The 14,361-nt window shown below is 51.4% G+C and overlaps 1 protein-coding gene across 1 annotated transcript; it reads left to right on the top strand.

Moving 5' to 3' along the window:
• The first annotated feature begins 3,156 nt into the window (after positions 1–3,156).
• Positions 3,157–12,351, top strand: mxra5a (matrix-remodelling associated 5a). Its single transcript, XM_074664830.1, has 8 exons — positions 3,157–3,484; positions 3,734–3,971; positions 4,060–4,189; positions 4,316–4,706; positions 4,799–8,245; positions 8,372–9,290; positions 9,385–9,711; positions 10,117–12,351. Exons 2-8 carry the CDS (start codon positions 3,787–3,789, stop codon positions 11,705–11,707), a joined length of 6,990 nt encoding a protein of 2,329 aa, XP_074520931.1. The 5' UTR covers positions 3,157–3,484; positions 3,734–3,786; the 3' UTR covers positions 11,708–12,351.
• Positions 12,352–14,361: the final 2,010 nt, after the last annotated feature.

The raw sequence follows: 14,361 nt of genomic DNA on the forward strand, positions 1-14,361 counted from the left end.
AGCTTTCAGGATGAATTTAGAGGAGGAGATATTTCCCAGAAGGCCTTTGTGCAACTAGACAATCAGGAGGAGAGTGCACTGTAAAAAAGTTGCAGTAAGTTTTTGATGAGTCTGGGTGGTTTCTCACCCTGATGACAGATTAGACATCATTTAAAGTCAAACTGTGTTTAAATATAAATCCTCTGACGCGGCCTCTTTAGAGTCTTTTGTCTCCGTGGAGCTCCACCCGGCTCAAACAACAGGGTGCGCTTCTTCTCGCTCTGTGATATCTCTAATGACAAGTCAGGTCGCGTCAGGAGAGGACTGAGGATTCCTGTCATCAGCGAACGCACCGCGCCCTCCGAGATGACACCTAAACACATCACAACGACCCCCCCAAAAGAGACTCCAGATGCTGACTGGATCCTGATGTGGTCTGATTCTTGAGGTTGCGGCGCTGCAGGAGCCTGATTGGAGCAGCTTCCGCTCGGCTCAGCAGCTGGGCCGCGTCCACCATCTCCTCTCCTCTCCTCTCCTCAGCCTCAGCTGCTCTCCTGACCTCTTTACCCAGAAACAAACGTGGGACGATGTGTGTCGACGTCTTCTTGGCGCAGGAGACAGGAAAGATTAAACATGATGACTGTAAGAGCAGAGAGAGGTCGTCCAAACATTCGCCGGTGAATCATCCTCACTTCTGATAAACTGGACGTCTGCGGCCTCTTGCTGGTCTGCGCCTGTCCCTTTAAGAGTCCTGAATCAGCAGGCGAGGTAGACTCTGAGTGATGCTGGCCTGATCCAGGATCTCGTCACCGTCCTGAGGGAGCATGAAAACACACACGGCTGTCATCACGTGAATTATAAGTGACACACACACAGTGGAGTGTGTTTGTCTGCGGTTTCTGCTCTCTGTCTCTCTGTATTCATCAGTTTGTCCTTTTTTCCCAGGTCATACGAGGCCGAGCGTCGTTTTCCTCCTCGTCTATACGTCCTGGTTTTGATCAGAAGCTTCTTTCGCCCTCCAGCAGCTGAAACCACTTAAGCATGATTTCATCCTCTCTGTTTTCTTGACTTTACGTCCACAGATCCTTTTCTCTGCGTACGTTAAAGTCCCTCTTTGTTTTTATCCCTCAGAGGCCTCCGTATTTAGCTAACGAGCCTTGAGCAGATGTTTTCAATCAGCAGCTCAGGTGTGACTCAGTCACCTCGATAAAAGTCGAGCAGAGAGGGCGGATGTCTGTGAGCTCTAAACCTGTCGCTTTGAGCTCCTCAGCGCCAGCTTTAAGCTCCATTTCTCAGAAACACCTCACAGGTGGAGGAGAGTTCTGAGTCTAAACCCATCCATCCATCGTCTCCTGGATCCAGAGTCTGTTTCCTCAGCTGTGGTGCTGGATCTCATCCAGACCGTTTATCTTGACCTGGAAAAACGATGCTTCCAGAAAGCAGTGAGGAGAAAGAAAACTAGTGAAAACTTTTGGAGGATGATAGAGAGTTTACAGGAGGTCACGACCCCTGGCGAGGAGAACATGTGAGGTTTTGTTAAAGAGGCTGGAGGTCGTGGAGTTTCTGTCCTCAGATTGTAAAGCAGTTTGTCCTCCGTGTCAGCTTTTTATTCCTGTGTCTCCACACCTGTTGGTTCACGGGGAGTGAAAACACTCCTGAGGGGAGCTCGAGGATGAAACCCTGATCCTTTTCCCCTCTGCTGCCTCCTCGGCCTCCTCTCCTCATCCAGATGTTGAGGATTTCACCCCACAACTTTTTCCAGGCACCAGGCTTCCCCTGGTGTTTACGTAACGTCCGATCCGGCGTCCGTTCGAGCTGCTGAGTCGCTCGGAGAACATGCGAAAGCCACATGTGTGACGGAGAGATTTACAGCGTGTGGAGACTCGTACAGTCGGATGTATTCACACACAGCTGGTGTGTTTTCAGGTGTGCTGCAGATTTTACAGTTAATTACTGACAGCAAGAAGCCAATGCTGTGTTTTCCCAGTGAGCTCCTGCAGATTTTACAATAAAACGGTGTTTAAGTACAAAAAAAGGCAACTCCCAGGATGGTTAAGTCACTTTTAAGCTGCTCTGTATCACTCCAAGCTAAACATCATGAAAGAAAGAGTGAGTGCAATAAATCTTTAAAAGAAAGCACCAAGCCTCTGTTCTGGCTGTCTGATTAAAGCCACCACACTTCCTCTGCTGATATAAAAATCACTGCTGACTGGATTTTCCGACTGTTTTTTATAGATCGTCTCAAGCTGCTGCTTCTTTAAGCGATTGCATAAATAAGTCTCAAAGCTGGGAGAGGATGGAGGAAGTTTCGCTGAAGCTGTTTTCCTCCTCGTGCGCTCACAATCTGCAGCGTTTGAGTTTAGAGTGATGTTTGAGAGGACATCGATCTCTCAGAGAGCTCCTGAAGTGGCGTTAAAGTGCATGCATGGGGGGGTTGTTTGTGCAAAGCCCTCTCATTAACACTGACTCATATCTGCGCAGCATGCTGCAGGGAGCATGCACAGACACAGACGTGATAAAAAAACAGACGTGAGCCGCCTCAGGGATGTCATTTTATCAACCTGGAGCAGATCTGATTTTTTATTGGGCTTCACTTCCTGCCGTGAGATCAGGATGAATTCCTTCTCGTCCTTCAAATATTTCCTGAGCTGTTAGCTTTGGCCCCTCAGCTTCTCCTCCTCCTGAGAAATCACCATCACATATTCACGCTATCATCCTCAGGATCGCTCTTTGAGTGGCATGTTTAGTTTGGAGGTCAAAGGGTCACAGGGGGACGGTTAGCTGAGGGCCGGAGCCTCCAGCTGCTACTGTCAGTGATCACACACCTGCACCAAAACCACATCAGAGGACGGTCAGAGAGAGCTGAGTCTGGATGCAGATATCTGCGCATCCTCTGCTTTTATTAAAGGTTTTTGCAACAAAATGGGACAGATCTTTTTGTTTTACTACTGTAAACAGCAAAGTATAAATAAAATCGACTAAAATGATGCAGCTTTTCCTCCTTCTCTGTGTCTTCACTCCACATCAGTCCCTTTTCTCTGCAGCTCCTTTACTTCAGCCTCAAATTTCCTCCTGATTCTCCATCCAGCTGTTTCTCAAACTGTAAACTTTAGCGGTAAATCTGAGTCCTCATAGTTCCAGTATGACTCATCTCTGAATCCCAGCAACACTAACCGAGCTTTCTCACACTCAGCAGATTAGTCAGGACCCCAAAAAACTCCAGACTCCTCCTGTTGCGCCTCTGCAGCGCTGCAGAGACGAAACTTCTCTCACTTCTGCGCAGAGACCCGGAGCGAGCAGGGGATCAGGGCTTTAACCCCAAACTTTTCACCCTCAGGACTTTGCTTTCCAGCTTTTTTTCTCCTGTGCGCAGATTTTAAAGTTTTCAACAAGAATTCGCGTAAAAGTTTTTTCTTTGGTTTCGTTTCGTGCGCTTTTTTTCACTTTCACGTGCGCAAATGGAATATTTGGAGTCCCCAAAAGAGAGGATATCACGCCTTTAAAGGTAAGAGCATCCTTATTTTATTTCACTTTTTAAGGCTGCAGTTATTAAATATTTAGAAAGCATCTTGGCCGCGCTCCAACGTGCCTAATCCATCGGAGTTCATCCATTCATGCGGAGATGAAGCCGCACAAAAGTGATGCAGAGTGTGATCAGGGATCCGGAAAATCAAATTAACCCCTGATAGATGAGCTGAGACCCAGTTTTGGTTTTAATCCAGGAGTAAATCCGGTTTCTCTCGATCCAAAATAGCGCTTTTCTGACTGAAGAGGTTTAAAGACAGCTGCTCCTCCCCGTGGAAAAACATGGACCCCTTCACCCTGCGCGTCCTCCAGACTCTCCTGGTCCTGCTGACCCTGTCATCGGTCGCCAGTGCTCCCTGCCCCCGGTCCTGCTCGTGCCCTCAGCCCACAGAGGTCCACTGCACCTTCCGCTCCCTCCTCACCTTCCCGGCTGCTGTACCCAGACACGTGGAGCGCATGAACCTGGGGTCAGTGAATCCTCAGCTGGCGTTTGTTTCACTTTTTTTTCACAACGAGCTTTAAGTTTTCTTACATGTTGTTAAATATTTCTTCCAGGTTCAACAGCATCCATCAGATCACAGAGAAATCCCTCTCTGGCCTCAGGAAGCTGGAGCTGCTCATGGTTCATGGGAATGACATCCACAGCGTACCTGATGGTGCGTTCAGGGACCTCACATCACTTCAGGTAAAAGATGAAACCACTTAAATGTTACATTCTGGAGCATGCAGAATGCTTATGAAGCTGCATTTGCTCAAGTGTCCAGCAGGGGGCGACTCATACGAAGTCTGCTCTGTCTCTGTCCTGCTGCAGATGCTGAAAATGAGCTACAACAAGCTGAAGGAGATCAACAGACACACGCTTCAGGGTCTCTGGTCCCTGACCAGGCTGCACCTGGACCACAACCGCCTGGAGTTCATCCACCCAGATTCCTTCCAGGGCCTCACCTCCCTGCGCCTCCTGCAGCTGGAAGGAAACCGCCTCCAGCAGCTTCACCCAGCCACCTTCTCCACCTTCACCCTGATGGGACACTTCCCCGTGTCCACGCTGAGACACCTGTACCTGTCGGACAACGGGCTGACCTCTCTGCCCTCCAGGCTGCTCGCCACCATGCCTCAGCTGGAGAACCTGTACCTCCATGGGAACCCGTGGTCCTGCGACTGCAACATGAAGTGGTTCCAGGACTGGTTCAAGACCTCACCAGGTGAGCCGTGCTGGGTCAGTCTGAGACTTTAAAGGGGGGGTTTCAGGAATCTGTTCAGACTTTCTGTGACAGTGCCGTGCTTCCTCCTCCAGGTGTCCTGAAGTGTAAGAAGGACAGAGCGCTCCCTGGTGGTCAGCTGTGTGCCATGTGCTCCTCCCCCGGGCACCTTCACAGGAAAGACCTCCAGGCTGTGGAGAACCTGGTCTGCAGCAGCCCCATCATCACCTCCCCTCACAGGACTTCTCCACCAGATGAAGTCCAGAGTGAAGTCCTGACCTTGGAGGACTTCAGGGAACCTTTTGGGAACATCTCCATGGGGCTGACGGATGAGCACGGGAATGAGGTGGAGCTTGAGTGCAGCCTCGGCGAGCCCAGAGAGCTCAGCAGGATCAGCTGGGAGCAGGTGGACCCGCTCCATCTCACCTCCAACATCAGCTTCGCCGTGGATCTGGAGTGCTCGGTGGACAGAGAGAGATACGAGCGCCTGTGGAGGCTGATCGCTTACTACAGCAGCGTGCCGGCTCACTTACAGAGAGGCGTGATGCTCAGGAAGGAGCCTCATCCTACATACGTGTACAGACAGGACTCAGAGAAGGATGCTCAGTACTACACCGGCGTCAAAGTCAACATGATGACGCAGCCTGCGTGGCTGATGCAGAAACACGCAGGACTCCAGCTGAACAGACTCCAGTCGTCAGCGCGGACGGTGAAACTGATCCTGAGCTCGGATGTTTCTGAGACGGTGGAGGCGGAGCTGGTGCGCCGACAGAGGAGGACATGGGTGATGATCGAGTCCACGAACACGTCTCGTAAAGCTTTGAGTGCGATCCTGGGAGGGCCGAGTCAAATGGACTGTAACGTGCAGAGCTCTGGCCAAGCCGTCGTCCGCTGGGTGCTTCCAGATGGCTCCAAGGTGGCAGCTCCACACGGCAGCTCAGACAACAGAGTGTCTGTGTCCAGAGAGGGCCGGCTGGTGATCCGAACCGTCAGCCACTCTGACGCAGGAATTTACTACTGCATCGCTAAGGTCCAGGGAGACCTCGCTGTTTCCCCTTTCCATCTGAGCGTGCAGGAGCCGTCGAACTCTCCTCCAGGAGACGACTCCTCAGTTACACCCGTTGAGGGTTTTGCAGGGAGCGCTATTTCTCTACCGTGCACTGCCTCTGCTTCCCCTGACGCTGAAGTGGACTGGATTTTACCCAGCAGCAACATCGTTAATGTGGGAGCCAACTCCTCAAGAGCATCCGTCTTCCCCAACGGCACTCTCTACATCCCACAGAGTCAGATGTCAGACAGCGGTTTTTATAAATGCGTCGCTATAAATCAACACGGTGTGGACACGCTGGCTGCAAAAGTCACAGTCGTCAGAAGGCCGGGGTTAGTGAGACCTCTGAGGAAGTTTCCTGCAAGACCCCAGTCAGCTGCAGGGGTCAACACGCAGATCAAAGTCCCCACAGAGGGCCTGGAGGAGGGGTCAGGGGACGCAGAGCCTGCGACGAAAACCCCAACAGACGCCACAAGAAGAAGAATCCCAGCAGGCGTCGCCCCAGGAAGGAGGGGCGTCCATCCTTCAAGGAATGTTTGGCGCAGGCCGGTGCAGCGAAAACCTGCAGGATCCAGAGATGAAGACAGGAGGAAGGTTAATGTGTCGAAGACGAAAATCGATCCGGAGAAATGGGCCGACATTCTGGCTAAAATCAGGGACAGAAACGCTCAAAATGCAGCAACCACAGAGAGGAGTGTGACCGAGCCGGCGACGACAACACAAGAAGCGTTTGAGGGATCGGCTGAGGGTCTGCAGGAAAAAGAGGGACAGGATGACTTTGCAACAACACACACATCACATGACAGCACATCAAACAGCTGGCTCAGCGTTCAGGCCACAGCAGAGCCAAACACAGCACAGACTACATTTAATGTACAACATACAAGCAGGGATATGCACACGGCTTCAAACGGCGTGCTTCTCCTCCCACAGACCACATCTGGGCCCCTGCACGCTGTCACTCCCTGGCAGCCGAACACAAACACAGCGAGCAGAAGCCTCACAAAGGCTGTACACGAGAAGCAGAGCACGAATACAGATGTGGACGGAGACACAACAGCTGATCAGTCCAAGACAGCAGAGAGGAGAGAGGGTATGGATGAGGTGAGCGCCGCTGCCAGCTCGGATAATGACGGAGAGGTTTCTGTGAGTGGAAGTGAAGTCATCTCTGAGGAGTCAGAGCCAAACCGAGAGGAAAATCCATCAACATCCCGGCCCCTCGCTCCGCCAAACAGCACACCACATCCTGACCTCACAACAGCATCTCCAACAACAACGCTCACACCTCTAGCGACGTCGTCAAGACCTCCAAACTCAAGGAGGAGGAACGGAGGGCGCCGCAGGAGGCCGAACAGGAGGAAGCAGAAGCCGAACAAACCCCAACACGACACGGTCACCACAGCAGCTCCACACAGCACCTCCGCTTCCACCACCCCTGCTCCAACGACGTCAGGCAGACTGAGTCACACAGAGAGCACAGAGCACGACGACAAGCTCTCAATACCATCCTCTCCCCCCGCCACAGAGCGCAGCCTCCAAACCGGAGCCAGACCACGCTTCGAGAGCACGTCAGCGGCGCCATCTTTTCCAACGTCCTCTCCAAGAGCAGGTCACGGAAAGACGAGTGCTCCAACAGCCATGGGAACCTCAGAGAGAGCAGAGCTGGATGAGACGCTCACAACGAGTCAGGGGATAGTTACAGAGCAGAGCCGCCCTCCACCTGCTCAGCCCTCAGAGGAGGGTGTGAGAGAAGACCTCAGACCTGCATCCAGGGAGTCCTCCAGGGATCTGCAGACTGTGAGTCCAGTACAAACAGATGTGAAGCTGAACCAGTCAGGCCTTAGTTTGACTGATAAAGATGGAGAGACGACCTCAGCTCCTTCTCTGATCCAGCACGCAGCAAAGACGACTTCTGGGTACGCCGTCAGTACACAGAGCGAGTTTTTCACAGGGGGTTTGGACACAGACGTCACCACAACGATCGCTATGATTTCTGCAACTCTGCAGGAAGTGAAAGACGTAAGCGAAGAGTTAGAGGCAGAAGTGAACCGTGAGCCCACAACTCCCAAGCCTGAAGTAACTTCATCCCAAAAAGCTGAAACAAGCCCGTCCCCGCCGGCCACCACTACAGAAGGCGCAGGACAAACCACCTCAGAAACCCTCCTCCAGTCCACTCCAACTCCAACCCACCACAACCTGTCAGCAAAACCAACATCTGCATCCCTGAAAGTCACCACAGTGCAGACAAAGAAGCCGACAACCCCTCCAGCCTCAACAACCCAAAGTCGTGCACTCACAGAGAGACTGACAACAAACACTCAGGATGCATCCAGAGAGCAGGTACCAGGACCAGGACCTGCTCCAAGAGGGAAGCCAAGGATAATGAAAAGTAATTTCCAGACGGTCTCTGTGAGAGCAGAAACAGATGCTCAGCTTCCCTGTGAGGCTGACGGGAAGCCAATGCCCTTCCTGTCGTGGACCAAGGTTGCCAGTGGTATGTATGAGTCAGTCTTCTAACTCAGCAGTCTGGACTTTCAGGTCCTTTTCATTCTTTTCTCACAAATACAGAGACGTGACGCAGACTCAATTAACGACAAATCCTCTTTTTCCATCCACACAGGGGCGAGTATAGCTCAGAACACCAGGGTCCAGAGGTACGAGGTCCATCCGAACGGGACTTTAATCATAAGGAATCTGCAGCCCATGGATGGGGGTCAGTACCTGTGCAAAGTCCAGAACCAGTACGGCTCAGACAACATGCTGGTCAACCTGGTGGTCCTGTCCCAGCACCCTCGAGTCCTGCAGCATCGGCACAGAGACGTCACGGTGCACCTGGGAAGCAAAGTGGACCTGGAGTGTAAAGTGGAGGGACACCCCACACCACGAGTCACATGGGTGCTCCCTAACCACGTCCATGTGCCTGCAGCACCCCTCGGCGTCCTCCCTCAGCAGCGTGTGTCCGTACTGAGTAACGGGACCCTCCAGATCAGCCAGGCCGCCTTCGCCGACAGAGGCATCTACAAGTGCATTGGCAGCAGTGCAGCAGGAGCTGACACGGTCTCAGTCCGCCTCTACGTGTCAGCGTTACCGCCTGTGATCCAGCAGACTCCTCAAGAGAACACCACCCTCCCTGAAGGCAGCACCGCCTTCATCCACTGCACCGCCACGGGAGCCCCCCAGCCCGCCATCCGCTGGCTCACACCAGATGGAGTGCTGGTCTTTGCTTCCCAGACTATTACCGCACGCAACCTCAACGTCTTCCCCAACGGGACCCTCAGCATACGAGGACTGAGCTCAGGGAATTCTGGGAGATACGAGTGCTCAGCCAGCAACGCCGTGGCCTCCAGTAAGAGGACGGTGAACCTGAGTGTACGGAGGAAGCCTACCTCTGCTAAAGCCACCATCACCTCATCATCTCCTCAGAGGAGTGACGTGATGTACGGGGAGAAGCTGCTGCTGGACTGCGTGGCGACTGGTGAGCCGGAGCCGCGGATCATGTGGAGGACGCCATCCAAGAAGCTGGTGGACGCTCAGTTCAGGTGAGGAAAGCAGCGTCCAGGTCCTCAGAGGTCACACCCTTAGATCTGTTAACATCTGGTTTGTAAAAAGCTCTTCTTTCTACTTCCTGTCCAGTTTCGACCCCAGGATCAAGGTGTACTCTAACGGCTCCATATCCGTCCTGTCGGCGGTGGACTCGGACAGCGGCGAGTACCTGTGTGTTGCTCGCAACAAGATGGGTGACGACTACATCCAGCTGAAAGTCAACGTCCTGACCAGGCCAGCAAAGATCAGGCAGAAGCAGGAGCAGTCCAGCCAGGAGGTGGTGTACGGAGGAGACCTGAAGGTGGACTGCGTGGCCTCTGGTCTACCAAACCCAGAGATCAGCTGGGCGCTGCCGGACGGCACCATGGTCAACCCGGTGAAGCAGAGGGATGGAGCAGGAGGAGGGCGCAGCCGCAGGTAGAGTATCTCTAACATTTTATCCTTATTCCTGTGTGTGAAACGAAAACACAGCCGAGGCTGAGAGAAAAGAGGATTAGAAGTGACGCTCTGTTTTTCTCCAGCGTCTGCAGAGCTGCGAGTAAACAGCCGCACCAAAACACATCGAATCAAAACAAGGTGCAGATTCTCAGAAAGAGAAAAACAACCGAGATGGGATGACTTTATTAAAGTGAGATGTTGATCCTCTGAAGTTTACGACGGATTCCTGAAATTTATGTTTCAAATTAGAGAAAAATTAACAAGATGCCGCGTGTTGCAGAAAGAGACGCTGAAACTTCAGGACAGTTTCTTACACTTTGATTAAAAACAGAAAAGACTCAGAGAGAAAAACAAACACTCATTCATGAAACGTTCACTCTCCAGGTACGTGGTGTTCGACAACGGGACGCTCTTCTTCAACGACGTCGGCATACCTGAAGAAGGAGACTACACCTGCTACGCCGAGAACCAGCTGGGCAAAGATGAAATGAAGGTCAGAGTAAAGGTCAAAGTTGTTTCTTCCAAACCACAAATCCAGAACACAGACCAGAGGACCATCAAGGTCTTCTACGGAGAGACGGTGACTCTGCGATGTCACGCCAAAGGGGATCCGCTGCCCACCATCACCTGGATTTCCCCGACAAACAAAGTCATCTCCCCCGCTTTGGACAAGTACCAGATCCTGGATGATGGGACTTTAGTGGTTCAGAAAGTCCAGCGTTTTGATGGAGGGAACTACACCTGCTTGGCCAAGAACACCGCAGGACAGGACCATAAAGTCACCAGGCTGGAGGTGCTGGTGACGTCTCCGGTGATCAACGGTTTGAGAGGTGACACCAACACGGTCAAGGCCGCTGCCGTCCAGGATCAGAGGAGGTGGATCGACTGTGTTGCGAAAGGGAAACCAAATCCCCGGGTCATGTGGGTCCTACCAGGGAATGTGATACTTCCTGCTCCGTACAAGAGCACCAGGATGACGGTGCATCAGAACGGCACCTTAGAGATCCACTCGCCAAGGAGGACGGACTCAGGGCAGCTGGCGTGCATCGCTCGAAACGAGGGCGGTGAAGTCCGGCTGGTGGTGAACCTGGACGTGAGGGGACACGTGGAGAGGCCCCAGATTAGAGGTCCCAGAACAGATAGCGTGTCCCTGACTGTGGGGAACGTCATGACTTTGAACTGCTCCTTCGAGGGTTCGGCTCTACCTCAGGTCACGTGGATCCTCCCCAGCGGCGCTCCTTTGCAAAGCGGAGCTCGCTTCTCAAAGTTTTTCCACCACCCCAGCGGATCTTTGATCATCACCAACCCGACTGTGGCTGACGCCGGCATGTACCGCTGTCTGGGGCACAACGCTCGCGGCCTGGCTGAGCGCATCATCACGCTGTCTCCAGGGAGGAAGCCTGAGATCATGAACAGGTACGCCTCTCCCGTCAGCGTGGTGAACGGACAGACTCTCCTGCTTCACTGCCTCACCAGCGGCGAACCCCTCAGACTGACATGGACGCTCCCCAGCGGGGTGGTCCTCAACCGGCCGCAGAGAGCAGGACGCTATGCCGTGCTGCAGAACGGGACGCTCGCCATCCAACAGGTGTCTGTCTATGACAGGGGTTCTTACGTCTGCAGGGCTGCGAATGAGTACGGCAGCTCGATGCTGACTGTGTCTGTGATCGTGATCGCGTACCCTCCTCGGATTACAAACGGCCCTCCCTCTGTGACGTACGCCAAACGTGGAGTCGCTGTTCAGTTGAACTGTGCAGCGACCGGGATCCCCAAAGCGGATGTGGCGTGGGAGACACCTGATAAGACTCGCTTGGCTGTGAGTTCGCAGCCGCGGCTGTTTGGGAATAAATACCTGCATCCACAGGGCTCGCTCATCATCCAGAACCCCACGCTGAGAGACGCTGGTGTTTACCGCTGCACGGCCAGGAACGCCATCGGCACGGACTCAAAGGCAACGTTTCTCAATGTCTTCTGAAGACTTTCACTGACCCTCATGGTCCTCTGCCATACTGTAACGCCCGAGCAACTGCCTTTTCAAAGCAGGTGATGTTTTCATGATCAAATGTACAAACTGCTGTTCAAAGAAAGATTGAGTCGAATCAACAAATCGTTCCCGATCCAAACCGCCGAGGCTTCCCGTGTTGTTGTGGTTGTCGCTCAAAATCAGACGCTGTATCCAAAACTCCCTGGAGGAGGCGCCACAACATTAAACATCCTTTAAATTGAGCACACCTGCTCTGCAAACATCTCAATCTAAAGTTTGACAATGACAGATTCTGTCACGCTGTAAAGAAACTTTAAATCCTAAAATCTTAACTTAATAACAGTTTATTGAAAAACTTTGCAAAGATTTTCCTGAGTTTGAACTTCTAATGTTATCTTCATTAACTTCACATCTTAAAGGACACTTCTGGTGGTTTTAATCTTCTTGAAAAATACGCAGAATGCCCTTTAAAAGTGTTTTCTGTATGTTTCTATAACTGGAATCAGATATATATTTCACTAACTGTGAGGAGTGTGCACATTTTAATCTGCTTCAGAGAAATGCCGAGTGCTTTTGTGTTGTAAATTATTCGTCTTTGAAAGACTGTGATGCAAAAACATATTTTAATAAAATATTTCCGCTTGTTTTTACGAATTCAGAGTCGAAAAACGCCACATTTGTCTGGTCGAGGACGGAAAAGTTGACCCGTAAATCTTTGGAAGCGCAGAGAAATCTCAGACTTTATAAATCTTCCTGTAATTAAATGAGTCAAAGTGGAGTTTTTTCCCCCTCAGCTGGCCTCAGAGAGCGGATCACAGATCAAAATGTGAGAAAAAACCAAAGCAGAGCTTTTATTGAAGGAAGTAGGTCACCATCACTCCTCAAACTTGCAGCCATCCCTGTGGGAATACAGCGGCGGCCTCCACTTCCAGAGAGGAGAAACATCTGGAGCGGTGAGGAAATCCTGAATTAGTTCAGCCGATCCAAAGTCGCAATTTGAGAAATCTCTGTGACTATTTTTTCAACGGTTTCTTCACCGTGCAGCTTGTTTGTGATGCTCTCAGCTCTCCTCTTCCTGATGAAATCAACATTTCCACTGCGCGTCCTGATTAGTCTGCAGTGATGCATGTTTTCCCCTCTCAGCCGTGACCTCCTTGTGTCTGTCAGTGACCCAGAACCTGCTCATTTACAGTTTGGAGGAGCTCACATCTTGTGCCCACCTGTTCGCTCTCATTACTGAAAGAGACAGTCATCAGGGTCGAGAAAAAAAACAGCCAGGCTCTCTGATGTGCTTTTTCCTCCGCTTATCGGCTCTGACTTAAGATGCTCTGAAAGCCCTAAAGCACAGGAACTCTTTAAGGGATTTGTGCTCATCAGGACGTGTACGGTGGCCAGCGAGGGCAGAAAGAGGAATGAGCGGATGCAAATTAAAGGAAATGAAACACAGCATGCTCTGCGCTCGTGATATACGGGCTGTTTTTGACAGCTGTCTTCAGGAACGTCTGTAAATCCTCATCACGAGTCTGAGGGATTATGTTGCTAAATTAAAAAGAGGTGACATCTTTAAGTATTTTAACACCCAGCATGTGAGAATTTCTCCCCAAAGCAGTGATTTTACTAATATTTCTCATCCCTTTCTGCTTTTTTGCAAAGAAAACTGCGCCTGCTGTAATCTTCTCCTTGCATGTTAATGTCCAGAGACTCCCTCCTCAGCAGCTGTACAGTCAACTTTGGACCTCTGGATCGTCAGGGTGTCAGGGCAGATGTGAACATTTGCAGGCCAACTCGCTCCTCGTTTAATTTATTCAGCCTGGGTTTGATAGGATTTACTAAATCGATGTTCTGGCTGTTGGTTGCAGAAAAACGCCGGCTGTGAAATCCTCCTTTACGAGTTGGGAGATAACGAATCGACGGGGAATGTTCCTGAAGATGCATCTGTCTAATTGTGTGAGTCTGGTTTTGGTTTGTGGCCCAGTTTCTCAAAGGGCCAGCTCCACCCAGCTGCCGCGCCACATCAGGAGCCCTGAAACGAGAGCGGAGCCCCTCCGCAGCTGACTGTCATTACTCTGAAATCCCCAATTACCCCCATCGCACAAATTGTGGGTCATTAGGATGTGGAGCCGCCGGTTAGTGCTGATCAAATTAGCTGAACGGCTTTGAGCATGAATCAAAACACAGGCATCAGCTACCGCACATGATGAAGAGGAGGCGGGTGGAGACATATGGAGGAGTTTAGGATGCTCTGGTGTTGATGTGAGGCTCGTGCACATCCAGACGAGAAGTGTTTCCTCAGCGAAACGCTCTCACAGGTCAAAGGTGGAGGAGCGGGGACTAGTTTTCAGGTGTGCTTCGGTTTCATCCAGATGAAGGTAGATTTTCTTGGAAGCACAGTTTGGTGTCAGTTGCTCTCCGTCTGAACAAACAGACTGAGGCAGGACGGTGAAATTCTTCTGAGGGCAGGAGTCGGACGAGGAAACCAAGCTCAAACATTTCTCTTGTGAGAGGACGAAGCAGCAATGTTTGAGGCCCCTAACGTAAAATTTAAGCCACTGTTTAACAGGTGACATTTTTGTAAATTATTAAAACTTATTAAATATTAATCTTATTAAAAATGTGTACACATGGAAATAAATCTAAATCTAAAT

This window comes from Halichoeres trimaculatus, unplaced genomic scaffold, assembly GCF_033239565.1.
Source record: "Halichoeres trimaculatus isolate MK-OKI-2021-1 unplaced genomic scaffold, fHalTri1.1 fHalTri1_scaffold_24, whole genome shotgun sequence".
In the NCBI taxonomy this organism is placed as follows: domain Eukaryota; kingdom Metazoa; phylum Chordata; class Actinopteri; order Labriformes; family Labridae; genus Halichoeres; species Halichoeres trimaculatus.